The sequence below is a fragment of the Carettochelys insculpta genome, chromosome 1, assembly GCF_033958435.1.
Source record: "Carettochelys insculpta isolate YL-2023 chromosome 1, ASM3395843v1, whole genome shotgun sequence".
NCBI lineage: Eukaryota > Metazoa > Chordata > Testudines > Carettochelyidae > Carettochelys > Carettochelys insculpta.
In genome coordinates, this window is record NC_134137.1 from 134,037,086 (window position 1) to 134,055,329 (window position 18,244).

Genomic DNA, 18,244 nt, shown 5'->3' on the forward strand with positions numbered 1-18,244 from the left:
AGCAGCAGAGATGGAGGCAGCCAGAGCAGAGCACTGATGGGCATTGTGGAATACATATGGGACACCTCTGGAGGCTAATGAATTTGATTTTAAGAGATGGTGCTTCCACACCAACCTTCATTTGGGCTTTTAAGTTCAAAGTTAATGCCAAACCCAGCCGTTTTCGACGATGTTATATCATCGATATTAGTGCTCCCTAAATCAAGTTGATGGCATTTACGGTGATATAATGTCAAGCTTACTGCCATAAATTTGAATTTATCTCATAGTGTAGGCGTAGCCTCAGTCTCCGTCTTCAGTTTCTGGTAGGCATATCCACTGGAGCCTGAATCTCCTCAGTTGACTTTGACTTTTGAATTGCTGAGGTACTTGAGTGTGTTGCTGAAGTCTAACAGATGATAATGGCTACGTCTCCACGTGAAGCCTACATCGAAGTAGCTTATTTCGATGTAGCGACATCAAAATAGGCTATTTCGATGAATAACGTCTACACGTCCTCCAGGGTTGGCAACGTCGACGTTCAACATCGACGTTGAGCAGCACCACATCGAAATAGGCGCTGCGAGGGAATGTCTACACGCCAAAGTAGCACACATCGAAATAAGGGTGCCAGGCACAGCTGCAGACAGGGTCACAGGGCGGACTCAACAGCAAGCCACTCCCTTAAAGGGCCCCTCCCAGACACACTTGCACTAAACAACACAAGATCCACAGAGCTGACAACTGGTTGCAGACCCGGTGCATGCAGCATGGATCCCCAGCTGCAGCAGCAGCAGCCAGAAGCCCTGGTCTAAGGGCTGCTGCACACGGTGACCATAGAGCCCCGCAGGGGCTGGAGAGAGAGCGTCTCTCAACCCCTCAGCTGATGGCCGCCATGGCGGACCCCGCTATTTCGATGTTGCGGGACGCGGATCGGCCACATGTGCCCTACTTCGATGTTCAACTTCGAAGTAGGGCGCTATTCCCATCCCCTCATGGGGTTAGCGGCTTCGACGTCCCGCCACCTAACGTCGATGTTAACATCGAAATAGTGCCCAACACGTGTAGCCGTGACGGGCGCTATTTCGAAGTTAGTGCCGCTACTTCGAAGTAGTGTGCACGTGTAGACACGGCTAATGAGAACAGAGAGCTTTTCATAGAGTGAATCTCCCTTCTAATGTTGCTGTCTGTTACATTTTAAACATTTAAGAACTGTGGATTTCTACCAGGCTGCTTTTATTATGGTTTTAGCTTTTACTTTGTTATTTTGGCACCTCTTCTTATCTTACTATATCTACTTGACAGACTCCATTTTAATGCTAGTAGTTTGGGGTAGAAAGCCCATTAAACCTGGTATACTGGATAAAGAAGAGCCAACCATGGTATGTTGAAAATTGCAGTGATGACTAATCCAGTGATGCATCCTGATGGACTGAGTAGTAAGACTTGAGAGTCTGATGGAATGGATGAAGAATAGGCATGCTGGCACGAGCTGTTGTAGAAAAGTTCAAATAGTTGTTCAGATCCTTGGTCATCCTGGGAACTCTTACCATTTTGAAAAGCTGAGTCACTGGCTTCTGTGCTCTTATACTTACTAATTTTTCACTTTTTTTTTTCCTGTAAAACCTGTCACCATTAGGATTTTGGAAGCCTCAGATACTATTGTCCTAGATGAGTATTGTTCAGCTACAACCCTCCTTGATAACTGAACTCTGACACACACTCTTCTCCCAGGGGCATAGAACTCTTGCTGTGGAATTTCTAGCATGCATGGCTAGGTCAAGAGTCTTTTTGTGTAAAGATAATTGCGTATAGGTGCAGTGATTTCTTTGAGGAATCCATTGTAGGCTTGTCTTTTTACCTTTTTGTATTTCCTAACATAGCAAAAAGCAGGCTATCAAACTGAGCATTTTAGGCAACTAGGGATTAACTGTAATGAAGACGGATTTAACCCTCTAATAACCATCTTTTATGGGAGATGTAAGCTTAAAACCCTGACGCTCACTTCTAAGTTTCTAAGAATTTTATATAAACTTCAGCATGGACTGTCTCAACAGTAGCTTTAACTCTTAAAGAGACTTAAACTTCAGTCTGAAAATGGCTGAATTCATGCAATTACAGGTAATGCCTAAGAGGACTATAAACAAATGTTAACAGGAAAAGATTTTGCTTTTATTTGCCTCTTTCATTTGATATTGCCCTGTGTACAGTAACTTGTTTTTTTTCCGCTGTGTTTTCTGGCTGTCAGATTCTCTTACTAAAAAGATCCTGTACGAACAATGCGGGTGCTGCTGAACTTTTTTTAAAGATAGCTTTAAAAATTCAGAAAATGTACTTTAACAAACTGAATTTTGAAAGTCAATTGAAATAAACTTCATGTGGACAGTGTTTCTCTACCAACATTTTTAACACCACACCTTCCTTCCTTCCCTCCCCCAAAACAAATGCAAGATTTAGTTCTCAGCATGCAGGTTTGACATAGGTAGTACTAGACCACTTCAGACTGTCTTCAGTGAGGCAAAAAACAAGGACATTTTATATGAGGAAAATTGATGCTTTTTGGCAACGTTTTAAAAAAAAGTACTTTTGTGCAAGTTGTGTCTTCCACCCTAGTTTCAGTTAACTTGGTTTTCATTTTTTGCTTTGCCATTTTCCTTCGAAGGAAATTGACTAACTTAGGGTTATGATAAAATCAAGCAAGGAAGTTAATTTATGTTGCAACAATGTGCTCTCTGTCTGGGATATGAATTGTTAAATGCAAAAGAAGCAGTTTTAAGATCCACAGTTGATCTCTCAATTCCGGAAGTCACAAGCTGGCTGTTCAGTCTTAACACATATGGAAAGGTGCCTGATTATGAGTAAGTGTTGTAGGAACAGTTGTTTCCCCTAGGTCACTGTTACTTGAGGTTGACTTACAGGTTAGATTAAGTTTTATATTTAATTACCTTCTTTTTTCTTAAAAACCTCTGTAAAATTAGAACACTAATTGTATGGAAATATAGTAGGTATATATGACTTCCTAAACACTTCAAAATAATGCTGCTTCAAATGTCCCTTTTTATTTTGCAAGTTATTCATGCTCATCAGTTTGAAATCACAACTTCCTTAAATTTCCATCTTCCCTTTTCTCATAGAAATTTTTACGGTATCCACACTCCATTTTAAGTCATTATAGTTTATCCCTAGACTGTCTAAATTATTCCCTGGAAGTTGTCTATCAAACGCTTGTAATAAATATGAGCAAATGTTTCTTGACTTTAGATTCTCTGAACATATTCTGAGAGACCTGCCCTTAAGTTCAAATATTTTTTACCATTCCTGCCCAAAACAACTGAAGGAGAAGTCTTCAAATGGCATCACAGAGTGTAGTTGGGCCCCCCGACTCTGTACTTTGTCATTCTTGAAAACTTTGCATTTTGGTTATGGATATTTTCCTGCCTATTTTCTTTCTTTGTATTCAAGTTGTGGTGTACTGTAGTGGTGGGCACTTGGGGAAAGAATCCTGAAGTTTGGTCTCTGTAGTCAGGATTGGTGGTTTTTTTTTTGTTTTTTTTTTTTCTGAAAGGATTTTCCTAATTTTTTTTAAACATACATAACGTAGTAAAGTCTAGAGTTCAGCTGGGTTAGGGCTTTATTATTTTAGGCCTTGTACAGACTGAAGAAACAGTCTGTCTTTCAGAGAGTTTGCATTAGTCTGAAAGCTAAGCTTGTCTCCTCATTACTGGGCTGTCTTTCTTAAGGCCTGCCAACACAGTTTAAGACTGACCAGCTTCAGTTTTGTTCCTTTTACTCCTCCTGAACTCCAGGAAAAATACTACTTAGGGCAGGTCTACACTACACCAGAAGATTGACCTGCTCAAGGTAGATCTTTTGGGGTTCGTTTTTTTTTTTTTTAAATGTATCAAATATGGATGCATGAAATCGACCTCTCAGGGTTGCAGTCAATCCTTGTACTCCTCACACAATTTGAGGAGTAAGGGAGGTCAATGGGAGAAACTCTTCTGTCAGCCTTCCCCTGTATAGGCCCCCAGTTAGCTGAGCACATATACATCTGTGCAATTGCCATAGCTAGAATTAAGTATCTGTGGTTGACTTTCTTAGCCCAGTGTAAACATAGCCTTAATCTGACAGAGTGCTACATGCAACCAGTAACTTGATCTCTCTAGTTATATACCATGTAAAGAATCCATTTTTCTTGAAAATCTTATTCACTTTCCTTACTGAATTCTTCAGTTTCAACATCTCTTGGATTCCCAGAGTGAAGAAGGATATTCTGGCAAGAGGCTTTTCTGGATCTCCTTTCACTTGTCTATAGCATTTTCTCTGCATTGCCTATGTAACTTGCTAAAATTATATAGAGGGACGTTACTCTCTTTTGACTATACTCCTAAAACTGTCTTCATAGAAATTGCTCTCCTACTAGCTTTTGGAATTAGTATTGCTTGACAAATGCATCAAGGCTCTCAGGCTGACCCTGGATGCAGTATGGAGTTGAATGCCAGGCTTTTGAAGTAACATCCCATGTAAGAATGATACCCTTTACTTTCAAGTATTGAGTGATCAATGACTGTAAAATGCAGATTATCTAATAGCTATGGTTGGCATAGAGTAACGGTTTTTTGTTTTGTGGCATTGCATGCTAGAGAGGGATAACTTTTTAACAAATGCAGCATATGTTGATCTAAATATCCCCTAAAACTTTCATGCCAGGGATTGTGGGGAGAGATGATGGAAGAAAAGACAAAAGCTGGAAGGCACAAAGACCCCTGAGATGTGTGACACAGAGTATGCTGATCAGGGTCTATGCTTTCTGTTTCAGTAGCTCCTAGGCTAGGTCCTACAGTGTGCAAATGTTGGCAAAGGGATTGTCTTACAAAGAGCACATAGACCAGCAGAGAGAGGGAGGGGAAAAAGTAAGGATTGCTATCACAATGCAGAGGTCAGGCACTAGAGCATGTTTGCCTCAGCATCATAGAGGAAATCTGTTTCAGAGCCAGGAATTGAATTTTAGTCTTTTAATGGTGCACAGACTATTCTTCTGTCTCCCATCACCTTGACAAAACTCGAAACAAAAGCTTCTTATAATGATGGGTTCCATGACCCTCAGTCTCTTATTGAATTTAGTTTGTTCAAGTTTCTCTGCCTGTTCCTAATGCCAGCCATTGCTTTTCTCATTTGCAAAACTATTTTATTTTCCCTAGGTTGATCCCAAAGACTACATGTTTTCTGGACTTAAGGATGAAACTGTGGGTCGTTTACCTGGAAAAGTTGAAGGGCAACAATTTGTCATTCAGGACTGTGAGAACTGTAATATCTACATCTTTGACCATTCTGCTACTATCACTGTGGATGACTGTACAGGCTGCCGAATCTTTCTAGGACCCGTAAAAGGCAGTGTGTTTTTCCGTGACTGCAAAGATTGTAAATGTGTAGTGGCCTGTCAACAGTTTCGTACCCGGGACTGCAGAAAGTTGGAAGTATTTTTGTGCTGTGCCACCCAACCCATTATTGAGTCATCCACAGGTATGAAATTTGGCTGTTTCCAGTACTACTATCCAGAGCTGGCTCTGCAGTTCAAACATGCTGGACTGAGTATCTTCAATAACACATGGAGCAATATCCATGACTTTACACCTGTGTCGGGAGAAAACAATTGGAGTCTTCTTCCTGAAGATGCCATAGTTCAGAATTACGTTCCTTTACCTACATCTGAGGAACTAAAAGCAGTCAGAATTTCTACAGATGCCATGAAGAGCATAATTCCAATAACGCGAGGTGGGAGGCAGAAGAGCAGTGATGAATCATGCCTGGCAGTTTTCTTTGCTGGAGACTACACAACTGCAAATGCTAGAAAGCTAATTGATGAGGTGAGACGCTTTTCTGTTTCCAGCTTTTTGACTTTCCAATTTCATGGCTCTTGGGTTAGATTGCTAATTCTTATATCCTAGTGAAGTGAAAATAATAAAGTTCATACTGGCTTGCTTCTGCATGTCAAGTGAAAGACCTTTTGATAGCCAGCTTTGTTGTCTTTAAAATCATGTGAAACTATTATCCCCAAACTTGTTTTTCATTATGCATTTTCTTTTCCTGATTTAGGTATTTATAATGTGCCAATAACTGCCATCAGAGCATGAAATCAGATTGTGCAATCTTATTCTGACACCTCTTAAGCTTGAGAGATATATGAAGGTGCCAAAAGTTATTTTTAAAATTATTTGTGTATGTGAAATGTCACTCTTTTAGTTGAGTGAGACTCCAGTTAGAAGCTTTTTTGCGGGGTATGGATACAGTATCTTTACATAACTTCACCATACAGGGAACTTACTTTCCTTTTTAAAACTAAAAGCGTAAACTTGTGGATGGCTTTTCTAAAAAAATAAAACCAACCCCCCCCTCAAAAAACTAGTTGATAGGGTGATCGTATCTCCTTGTCCCAAATATGGGACAGGGAGATATGGGGGGGAGGGGCAGCTCCTCCAAACCCCTGGAAGCCAGGAAGGATGGGGCAGCCGAACGCCTTCCCTGGGCCACAGCAGCCCCCAGCACTCCCGGGAGGCCCAGGGAAGTGGCAGGGACGGGGCAGTTGTGGCACTTTTTTCTCCCCACTTTCCCCGCACCTCAGTGGCAGGGACGGGGCAGCAGCAGGTGCTGGCGGAAAATACGGCACAATTAGTCCCTTTTCTGCAATAAGTAGGGATGCCTTTTTGGCAACCCAAATACGGGACTGTCTTGCCAAAAATGTGATGGATGGTCACATTACCAGTTGATGAAAGCTGAATGCTCCTGTTGTGGGTCAGAGAGGAGCCTGATCCAGGTTTGATGTCCGTAGTGGCTAAAGAAAATCTGTTGGTGCGCAACACTTTTGCAAGTCAGGCAGTTGGCTTCCATAGCCTTTGTAGGTGCTTAGCACCATGTAAGATTTTAATTTGAAACTAGTAGAAAAATCTTAGTTCCGGGTATGTGAATAGAAGAGAGTGAATGAATGGAGTGAAAAGATGAGTAAAATTTAATCTTCAAGTATTGTGGCAAAAATGCTTTTCCTTTTAAACAAGGGAAGAAGAGAATAAATTAAGAATGTTGACCACATTATCTTGTGTTTTAATCATCAGAGGGGGAAATTATGTATTGTACTTCTATATATTTGGACTTCTGCTTTCAGAAAAGCCAAACATCTGGTTTTACGGTGTATTAATGGTATTAACAGCTATTTTTAACATGGGCATTTTAACAGATGACAGGCAAAGACTTTTGGTTGGTTCAGACTAAAGAAGTTTCAATGAAAGCAGAGGATGCTCAAAGAGTGTTCCAGCAGAGTGCATCTGACTTCATCCCTTTGCTTGAAAAAGGTAAAGCTTCTTAAAATGTCACTTAAGTCTTTTTTCTCTCTTTCCCCTGACCCACACAGCTCAGTTGCGAGTGCAGCATAACAGGCTTCAAAGATAGTTGTGTTAGTTTTGTTCCAGCAAAAACAACAAGGAGTCTGGTGGCCAGTGTTCCCAGTAAGTTGAGTACTTGGGCGCCCATCCAGGAGACATTCAAATGCCATCTAGCTGATTAGCAGAGCTCTCTGAGCTGTCGACATGTTTCTACTGGTGGTGTACATCAGCACACGCTTCAGTGCACATCACAATTGTTTGCTGCGCAGGAATGGAAAAAATTAGAGGGAACACTGCCTCTCACTAGAAGGTAACCACATGAAGCCTGGGTTAGAGCAGCTTTGGAGTATTGTCTTGAAAGACCAGGGAGGAATTCACTTAATTTAGGGCCTGATCTAAAACCTATGAAAGTAAATGAAAAGACTTCCCATTGTACTGCTCCTGTGGCTCAATCTTTTTTTCCCTTCCTTCTTTTGAAGGGTTATCTAGAGCCAGATGCAATACACTAAGTTGGGCTAATAAGAAACCATCTGTTGGTACCTTAAAGATTACCAGTTTTATTATGGCATAAGCTTTCATGAGCTTGCAGTTCACTTCATCAGATGTACCAAGGGAAAGAAATTGAATTAGCTCATAAGTAATACTCCCATCTCCGTATCCCTACCCACCTGTTTTCTTGTAGGTCCTGTTGTTGCTTTGGAGTTTAATGGAGATGGTGCTGTAGAAGGATGTCAGAGCATTATAAATGACTTTTTTGGTGGAACCAAGGTGAGCTATGTTTTCTCATAAAAAGGAGTAATAATTACAACCAGAATCCACCTGAAAAAATCTTGTGATTTAGAAACCTTATTCATTTGCTAAGATTTTCTCAGCCAACAAGATCTGAAAACGTTAGTCTTAAATCTTTTTTAAAACTTTTATACAGCTTAATTTACTCCAGAGATACATGCACTCTCCGTTGTTAAGTAAGAAACTTTCCCTGATGACTGGAGAGAGGATGCTAACTCATCAGTTTCTGAAGAACTTTACCTTTTCATTTCAAACTTGAGGATGCAAAAATAATTTACCTAGGCTACGTCTACACGTGCAGCCAACATCGAAATAGTCTATTTCGATGAATAACGTCTACACGTCCTCCAGGGCCAGCAACGTCGATGTTCAACTTCGACGTTGCTCAGCCCAACATCAAAATAGGCGCAGCGAGGGAACATCTACACGTCAAAGTAGCACACATCGAAATAGGGATGCCAGGCACAGCTGCAGACAGGGTCACAGGGCGGACTCAACAGCCAGCCGCTCCCTTAAAGGGCCCCTCCCAGACACAGTTGCACTAAACAACACAAGATACACAGAGCTGACAACTGGTTGCAGACCCTGTGCCTGCAGCATAGATCCCCAGCTGCCGCAGAAGCAGCCAGAAGCCCTGGGCTAAGGGCTGCTGCCCACGGTGACCATAGAGCCCCGCAGGGGCTGGAGAGAGAGCATCTCTCAACCCCCCAGCTGATGGCCACCATGGAGGACCCAGCAATTTCGATGTTGCGGGACGCGGATCGTCTACACGGTCCCACGTCGAAGTAGGGCGCTATTCCTATCTCCTTTTGAGGTTAGCGACTTCGACGTCTCGCCGCCTAACGTCGAAGTTAACTTCGAAATAGCGCCCGACGCGTGTAGACGCGACGGGCACTATTTCGAAGTTGGTGCCGCTACTTCGAAGTAGCGTGCACGTGTAGACGCAGCTCTAGTGTATATTAGCACAGGGCTATTTTCTGAGGTTCACAAAGTAGACCACCCTGCAGCAATCTGCTCTTACGTCATGGCTGAGAAGTATGAGACTTTCTTTTCCTGGCGAGTGTTCAGTAGATGACTTCCAAGGTTCTACTGTATTTGTAAGACAGTCATGGTGGTGATGTAAAGATATACTGAGTTTTTTTTTTTCCTTTGACCTGATGTCTTTCTAGTTTAGCTTTCTTCTAAGGTAGCCTATATTCATGTATGTCCACGTTACCCTTGCTTGGTCAGCTGCGTGCATCCTCACCAGACATTCTTCCATCGATCCAGAGAGCAGAGCCGAGAGCCTGGTCTCTCGGCCTCTGTGCCAGTGGTGCCTGGTGGGCTGCCGCTCCCTATTCCTGTTCCTTGCCAGGAGCAGAGGCCACCTGGGATTTGCCAGTCCTAAGGAATAGGATTTAATTGCCCTGCCTTCTTGGTCATATGCCCAGCTCCCAGCCTGGGAGGCAGGAACAGTGGTGGGTGTGTGGAGAAAGAGGTTACTGTGGCTTGGGATCTAGACCTAAGTTCCCTCTTAGCTGTGTGACCACGTCGTCGTGCAGCTGCTTACAAGCCCAATTCAGGAGGGTCACGGTGGCACACAGAACGCTGCCTCTGCCTGCCACCCTTAGCATGGAGCTGCCATGGATGGAACAGAAGCACCTCTCCCTGCTGGCCCCAGCACAGAATTGCTGCAGTAATTCCATGCCAGGGACGGGGGAGGAGCTGCCCTCCCACAGCTGATGCAGCTCCAGAGGGCACAGCCAGGTGTGGGGGACCCCCAGAGCTACCACTCGGTATCCTTTTCTTGGCCTCCATTCAGCCTATCCTTGACCTGCCCCGGCTGGGGGACAGGCAGTCCTCCCGCAGCTGTGCCTGCTGGCTCTGCTTGGCTGTGGAGAGAGACAACCTCTGGATCACCCTCAAGTAGCATCTCTGTGCCCTCAATTCCAGTCCTAAATTTTCAGTGACTCCCTGCTTTCTGATTTGAAGCTGATTTCTACACACTGCCACGGCAGACTTCACACCCTCATCTGTCGTGCAAATGGTGGCTGTATTGAATAAGTAGCTGGAACACTGGGTTATCTGAGAAATATTTTTTGTTTGCACACAGTCCAAAAATCACTTACATAATGAAATAAGCATTCAAGTAATAAAGGATATTTTCCATAATTTACCTCTTAAAATGCAATTTAGGAAACACGTTTTCATGTCACTTAGTAGGAAAAATAGATTTTTAATTGTGGCAAAACAAAACAGCAGAAATGTAGCACTTTAAAGACTAACAAAACGATTTATTCAGTTATGAACTTTTGTGGGACAGGGACAGACCGACTTCATCTGAGTGGGTCTGTCCCACGAAAGCTCATCACCAAATAAATCATTGTTTGTTAGTCTTTAAAGTGCTACATTTCTGTTCTGTTTTTGTTAAAGACTAACATGGCTACCTGTCTGTTACTTTTTAATTATGGGCATAAAATAAATAGCCAACTTTGGATTTGTTCCTGCAAGAACTTCTTGGGTTTGAGGGAGGGAAAGATTTTGAAGTACTGACTGTGCCTCATTAAGTGAGTTTTTGATAGTACCTAATAGTTTTTGTTCCACCAAGAGGATGATAGTCGAAGTGACTTTTTAAAAGTCTAGACTCCATCCTAAAATAGCTTTAAAATTTTATTCTGAACTGCTAAACCAGGAGCTATTTCCTACAAAGGAAAGACAGTTTTGCTCTACCAAGGAGGTCTCAAATTTCTTTGCTGGATATACTGGTGCCTGAAACTGTTCTGATTTCCTTTCCTTTCCTTTCCTTTACCCTTTTATCCTACAAATAAATATCTGGAAATAGGAATGCTTTTGCAATGTAAGGGTCTTGAATGAGCAGAGAGAACTAGCATTTGTATGGATCCAGGGCCACAATGAGGCTGAGGCAACCGAACCAGTCGCCTCAGGCGCTACAGCTGCAGGGGCGCACTTCATAGTCGGCAGTGCCATTTTTAAAAGCCACCTGGGTTAAGCTGCCACCTCTGCCTACATTTCTCTGCTGCTCACTCCCTGTCCTGCCTTGTCTTGCTAGGCAACTAATGGCTCAGTTTAATTGGCTTAAGGGTCAGCTGTTAAACCATTTAAGTTGAATTCCACTAATAGCAGAGGAAGGGATGTGGCAAAGAAGGCTCTGCACTGCTCAGCTGGGCTGCTTCTGTGAGGGGAGATGGGGGGGGGGGGGTGGCGGGTAAGTGGGTCACAGAAGGGGCTTGGGGGGGTCTGGAGGGAGGATGGGGATCTGGGATCAAGGGGGGTGTTTAGGGGCCTTGATGGCTCAGAGGAGCTAAGGTCACTGAGGGAGGGAGGGGGATCACAGGGCGGCTGGGGTCATGGAGGGGAGTTGGGGGTTTGCAGGGGGCTTGAGGCCATGGAGGGGAGTTGGGCGGCCTAGGGATCACAGAGGTTGGGGTCACAGAGGGGACTTGGGGTGCCTGGGGTCCCCCATCTCAGAGCCAGCTGTATTTTGGTGCCAGGCGAGGGATCCCCCTATAACCAGCCTCCTGTGCCCCACCTCAGAGACAGCTGCATCTCGGTGCCAAGCAAGGGGTCCCCTGTAACCAACCCCAGAGCCAGCTGCCTCTCAGCGTCAGGTGAGGGGTCCCCCTGTAACCAGACGTCTGTGCGGCGCCCCAGAGCCAACTGCATCTTGGTGCCGGTTGAGGAGTCCCATGTAACTAGTCCCTGCATTCCACCCCAGAGCCAGTCAAGTGAGGGGTACCTGTGTCCTGCTCCACATTAGTGCCAGGTAAGGGGTCCCTATATAACCAGTCCCTGTGCCCCATCCCAGAGCCAGACGCATCTCTGTGCCAGGCAAGGGGTCCCATGTGACTGGTCCCTGCATCCCACCCCAGAGCCAGCCAAGTGAGAGGTCTCTGTGAGGGGACCCTGCGTCCCAACCCATGTTGGTGCCAAGTGAGGGGTCCCTATATAACCAGACCCTGGCCCACCTGAGAGTCAGCTGCATCTCTGCCACAAGAGAGGTGTCCCTGTATAATGAGCCCTCGTGCCTCACCCCAGAGCCAATTGAATCTCAGTGCTGGGTCCCTGTATAACCAACCACTCACTCTATTCCAGCCTGGAGCCAGCCGCATCTCAGCGCTACATGAGGGGTCCTTGCAGGAGAGAAACTCACTAGAAGTGGGTGAGGGTCCCAGACTCTGGCCCTGCCCACAGCCCTATTCTTCCCAAAAGCCATGCAGGCCCCCCACCCCCATTGCTCCTGCCCCAAAAAGTAAAGGGGCCATTTTACTCTGGGACCCTGTTTAACCAGCCCTGCCAGCTGCCTCACCTCAGAGAGGCCACAGCTCAGTGCCCAGTCCCCAAATACCAGCCCCCTGTGCCCCACACCAGAAGCAGCCGCACTTCAGGTCTAGGCAAGGGGTTGCCCTCTAACCAGCTCCCCCACTGTGTCTTGGCACTGGGTGAGGGATCTCCCTCTGAGAAGTCCTCCACCCTACCCCAGAGCCAGCCGCATCTCCGCCGCTGCACTGAGACCTGTATTAATTTCCAGTGGCCCAAACACAGGGAACAAAACACCAGCAGGACCCTCATGTCCAGCCACGGCTCTGGCCATGCTGACACAGTCCCGTACTGAGACCCCACAGGGGGGAGAGAAGCAGCTATCTGGACAGTGCTAGCAGAGCACTGGGAAGGCCTGGGGGACTCAGTCACGCAGGTGTGTGTGTGGGTCCCCATCACTGCAGCTGCAGTTTAAGCCATAGTGGGGATTAAGCCGGGGAGGGGGGTGCCAGAACCTGTTGTGTGTGGGAGGCCTGCTGGAGCCTGAGTTTAGCAAACTTCATGGCAGTGTCGTGCTTTTGATTGGGGCTTTGTAATAGCAGGGAACCAGTTTCATGGTATCATTGTTTACCATGTTGAATGCTTATTACTGCTGTAACCCACCTCTGTGCCACGGATTACTTATTTGTTTTTAATTCTTATCCTATACAATTTGGCTACCCGCTAGTTGTAAACATTTGCTCAATGAACGTCTTAACTTTATGCATTAAGATATATATGTATGAATAGTTCATGCAAATCTCAGTTATAATAAACAAACATTGTATTAAAACAAAAAGGCAGACCAGTAGCTCTTTAAAGACTAACAAAATGATTAATTAGGTGATGAGCTTTTGTGGGACAAACCCACTTCTTCAGATCCGTGAAAGTTCATCACCTAATAAATTATTTTGTTAATCTTTAAAGTACTACTGGACTGCTTTTTGTGTTGATAGTATATGGACTGGCACGGCTCCCTCTCTGTTACTATTCAACATTGTATTGTTTTTGTTTGTTTATTTTCCCTTTTTCCACGCTATAACGACTATGAATACATGAGGGGGTGCAACTTTATGTTCTTGGCTCAGGTGCCAAATTAGCCAGTTATGGCGCTGTACAGATCAGTGACAAGTGACTTCTTTGTTTAAAAAACAATACAGGTTTTTGTGTCGGAGAACAAAGTGTCGGCTTCTCGAGATGTGGACAGCTTCTACAACTTTGCTGACATGCAGATGGGAATGTAAAATGTGACTTGAAGATGTTCTTGTGTATGGCCTGTCTCACCACTTGGATGTGGCTTTGATTTGACTGTGCAATTCTACATTATTAGCAAGTTTTTTTTCTTATTATCTTTGCATATTTTTTATAAATGGAATTGGTAAATGTAGTACTGCATCATGGGGATTACGTGTATTTCTAATACTTGTGTACCACTTGAGAGAACAGACTTTCTAGTAATTTATGATTATAGTGAAATTTTAATTATATTCTGATCTGAACATTTCTCAAATCTTATTATTTGTAGGTTTTTTGAAAGCAGATACGATAGTAGACCAACTTTTATGTATTTTTAAAAATATTTAATGGAAATATACTACTGCCAGTATGTGTCAAGGGTACATTAGAGGTGGTAACTTCTATAAATTACAGCATTCCCATATGCCAAATTATTTTAATCAGGAAAAATGTGATTGCTAATGGATCTAAATTTTCTTAATGGTTTTCTATTTGAAATTGATGTGTTTCAGTCTTTGTATTCATAGGAACATTAACTGCACCATGGTGTTCTACATCAAATAGTCTTATGTTAATATACTATAATAACATGAATTTCAATTACATTAAAATAGTGTCAAGAGCCTGGGAGCTGTGCTGCAGATGCTTTGTCATCTCAGCCCCACCCGTCTTTTAAGATTGTTGGTATGTGAGTCCTGTCTCCATCCTGCTTCTCTGCTATTACATTTGATATTGCTCAGGTTTCCTTGCAGCCCAGCTTCCATAATGGGTCTTTAACAATTGTCATAGTTTAGTTACATGGGGGCACACCACAATCTAGAATCGGGAGGTTGGTTTTGAAGCAGTGCTTGGTTACATGCACTGCTACTGAGTGTGTTCTTCCATCATGATGGAGGATATGGACACAAGTTTCTAAATTGAGGCTTCAGATAATGATTGATCCTGAAACTAATATGAGTTGGTTACTTCTGTTAGCAGATCAAGAAACCATTAATTTGAGACTAAAGGAATGTAACCTTTTTTTACTATAGCTGTCCAGTAGTTTTTTCGATAGGTGAGCTGTTTAGTATTCCTGGTGGTATTTACTAGATAAATCGTTCCAGCATAAGAACATTCACCACTTTTTAGTGAATCTTAATGTATATACAAGAGAATATTGAATCCCCAGCACATAGACTGAAGTTTTGTAAGCTTACAATAGTTCAGGTTGGCATTCCTTCGGCCTTCCGCTCAGACAGCAGAACCTTAAGCTGTCACAGATTTACTGGATTTATCAACTGGCTGCACTCATACCATAGGAAGTGCAAACCAACAACTCTTCAGATTAAACATGGCTTGTTGGTGTAAACACAAACTTGCTGCTACTATGGAATGTTATGTTGTGATTTCCTATAGAAAATCTCATTGACTTCACATAGGTTGGTAACTTATTCTCCAACTATCCAAGGTAAAGATCTCAAAAAATAGAGCAGGAAATGACAGTCTTGATAGTGGTGTAGCTTCAGAACACTGAAGGAGGCTGAAATACCCTTTTCTTTCCTTAGCCTGAAAGACAAGTTGTTTGTCTGCGGTACCTCCAGACTCCACACAGCACTTCATGTCACTAAGAGTATATATAGGTTCTGAAGTTGGACATTTTGCTGTCAAGTAAATGCATGCTCTTAAATCCACTTTTTTTAAAGCTGCACAAATTGAACTGAAATTTTAAAGCTGGTCTCTGAGAGAGGGCATTTCTTGAACTGACTAATTTCTATGCTGTGCTGATGGCCAAAAAAAAATGTTATGGTAGGTTTCAGTTTTGATTTAACCGGTCAAAACAAGATTTGCCCCCCCCCCCACCCCCTGCCATTAAGTTAGTTGGTAGTAGAAATTATTATGTTTTGCTGTATGGAAGTGGTCATTCAAATTTTTATCATTGCAGTATAATGCAACTGCCATACTAAAATTTGGGTGGAAGGTTAAATTTGTTTCAGTAAACTGAGTGGAAATAATAGGAAACAGATCTGTTGTGTTCTGCCGTGGTACTTAACTGTGTTTTAGAGGCTTGCATATGGCATACTTCCAGTCTATTTTTGTGTAATACAGTCTGTAAATATAATTGGTCATCCTATTCTTAAACCCTTTTGTGATCAGTAAATTAAGCCATGTGCTAGAGGTAAATGAGGCTTTAGTTCTTTTTCTTACCCTTAGCTTTTTCTGCTTTTTAACCAGGGTGAAGTTCTGTTTTTACTTGTCTCTACAGCAGTGAGTAACTATTCTTTCATGGACTTTCCTATGACAAACAGATTTAGACTTGAAATTTTGGGGAAGTTTCCCCCCCACAATTTAAGGAAGATGCTATGATGTTACATTTGGTGGGTAACTAAACTGTCAAATGCAGTTAAAGGGTTTTTCTTATAACACCCTTATTTCTTTTGTACTATTTAAATACCTAATGGAATTATTACTGCTTGATAACAGCATATTTCTGAATCTTTGAACTTTATTTAATAAACCTTACTGCTAACAAGTACTAGCGACACTTGTATTCCTAATGAAGTAATCTCACCTCAGTTATTTTATCGATAGTGTAACAGTGTGTGCTTCATGCAGCTTTTGTATATTTTTGGTAGTTTTTGTAAGTGATTTGTCTATTGTAAAATGTGACGACTAATAAACATTGGTCAAACTGAAAACTGTTCATATTTTCATTTCGTAAGAGTACTCCGTGCAGTAGTATAGCTAATACCGTTTTTAAAATGTTAAAACTGATCTAGTAGTTAACAGAAGGAATGTTTTCAACTGTCAGATTACTTACTGCTTAGTGGAGGAACCAGTAAGCTGGTTTTTTTAATTGTACTCATCAGCTCATCAAAAGGTGAGTGTTGTTTATCGAGCCACTTACGTAGGAAATACAGGAATGAGTTGCTACCAAGGAACAGTAGCTAGGCTGGGGGAGGAACATGAGAATGGCCATAAAAGGTCAGACCAACGATCCATCTGGTCCAGTATCCTGTCTTCCAACAGTGGCCAATGCCTGGTATCCAGAGGAAATGAACAGAACAGGCAATTACCAAGTGATCCATTCCCTGCGCCCATTCCCAGCTTCTGACAAACAGAGACTAGGGACGCTCCACAACACGATTTGGCATCCCTACCCATCTTGGTTAATAGCTATTGATGGACCGATCCTTCATGAATGTACCTCTTCTGTTTTAACCCTGTTTATAGTCTTGGCCTTCACAACATCCTCTGGCAAAGCATTCCACAGGTTGTGTGCATTATATCAAGAAATACTTTGCTTTAAGCCAGCAGCTCTTTCATTTTGTGACCCCCTAGTTGTTGTGTTCCGAGTAGAAGTGGATAACAGTTCCTTATTTACTTGTTCCTCACCAGTCATGATTTTGTAGATCTCCATCATAGTCCCCCTTAGTTGTTGTCCTTTCCAAACTACAAAAGTCCGAATCTTTTATTACTCTTCATACAGAAGCTGTTCCATACTCCTAATCATTTGTGCTGCCCTTTTCTGTACCTTTTTCAGTTCCAATATATCTTTTATTTTGAGATGGCGGTTAGCAGATCTGCATATAGCACTCAAGATGTGGATTCCCTGGATTTACATAGGGGCAGTGTATATTTTCTGTCTTATCTATCCCTTTCCTAATGATTCCCAATATTATCTTTCTTTACTGCCTCTGAGAACTGTCCACAATGACTCCAAGATCTGAATGGTAACAGCTAATTTTAGACCCTGTCCTTTTGTATGTGCATTTGGAATTATGTTTTTCCAATGCGTATTACTTCGTATTCTCAACATTGAATTTCACCTATCACTGTTGCCCAGCCTTCCAGTTTTGTGAGATCCCCTTGTAGCTCTTTGCAGTCTCAAGTAGCTCATGTCACCTGCAAATTTTGCCACCTCACTGTTTACCCATTTTCTCAGATCATTTATGACTATGTTGAACAGCACTGGTCCCCAGAACAAACTTCTGCAGGGGGACACAGAAATGTGATGTTAGCAATGGTATAAAAATATTAAATTGTGAAGAAAAGGCAGTGACCCAAACAGATGCTGGGGTTATATGTGCAGGTCCTGCAAAATCAAGCTTGTTCCTACTTTAAAAATAAAACCTGCAAAATATCATGTATTGTGTATATGCATCTCTAGACATAGGTAAGAAGAGAATTATTTTGCAGCTGTGCGCTTTATTAAGCTAATAATTAATAGGACAACTTGTTTTAAGAGCTAGTTCTTCTAGCAAACAAATGTTGCGTTTCATAAATGAGACTTAAAGGCTAGAAGTAACTTTTGAAAAGCAGCATGCAAACTCTCCTTGCGTGTGTCTGCACTAGGAACTAACTTCAAAGTTAGGCACTACTTCAAAGTACCCAGTAGAAAGTCTACACGCATTTTCCCTTACTTCTAAGTAGGCAGCCCAACTTCGAATCCTTACTCCATTCCTGGGAATGGAGCAGTGCCCTACCTCAAAGTAGGGTATGTGTAGATGCTCAGCTTCGAAGTTACTTACTTCAAAGTAAGCAACTTCAAAGTTATTTTTGTAGTGTAGAGACAGCCCCAACGGCTAAAC

General features: G+C 42.8%; 1 protein-coding gene across 2 annotated transcripts in view; it reads left to right on the top strand.

Moving 5' to 3' along the window:
- The window catches only part of RP2 (RP2 activator of ARL3 GTPase), a 28,912-nt gene extending 12,569 nt beyond the window's left edge, over positions 1-16,343 (top strand). For both annotated transcript variants that reach the window (XM_074992138.1, XM_074992147.1), the window contains exons 2-5: positions 5,181-5,846; positions 7,211-7,325; positions 8,038-8,123; positions 13,601-16,343. In XM_074992138.1, the coding sequence (XP_074848239.1) occupies positions 5,181-5,846; positions 7,211-7,325; positions 8,038-8,123; positions 13,601-13,684 (951 nt within the window). In that variant the 3' untranslated portion in view covers positions 13,685-16,343. The remainder of the gene's footprint in view (positions 1-5,180; positions 5,847-7,210; positions 7,326-8,037; positions 8,124-13,600) is intronic.
- The last annotated feature ends 1,901 nt before the right edge of the window (positions 16,344-18,244 follow it).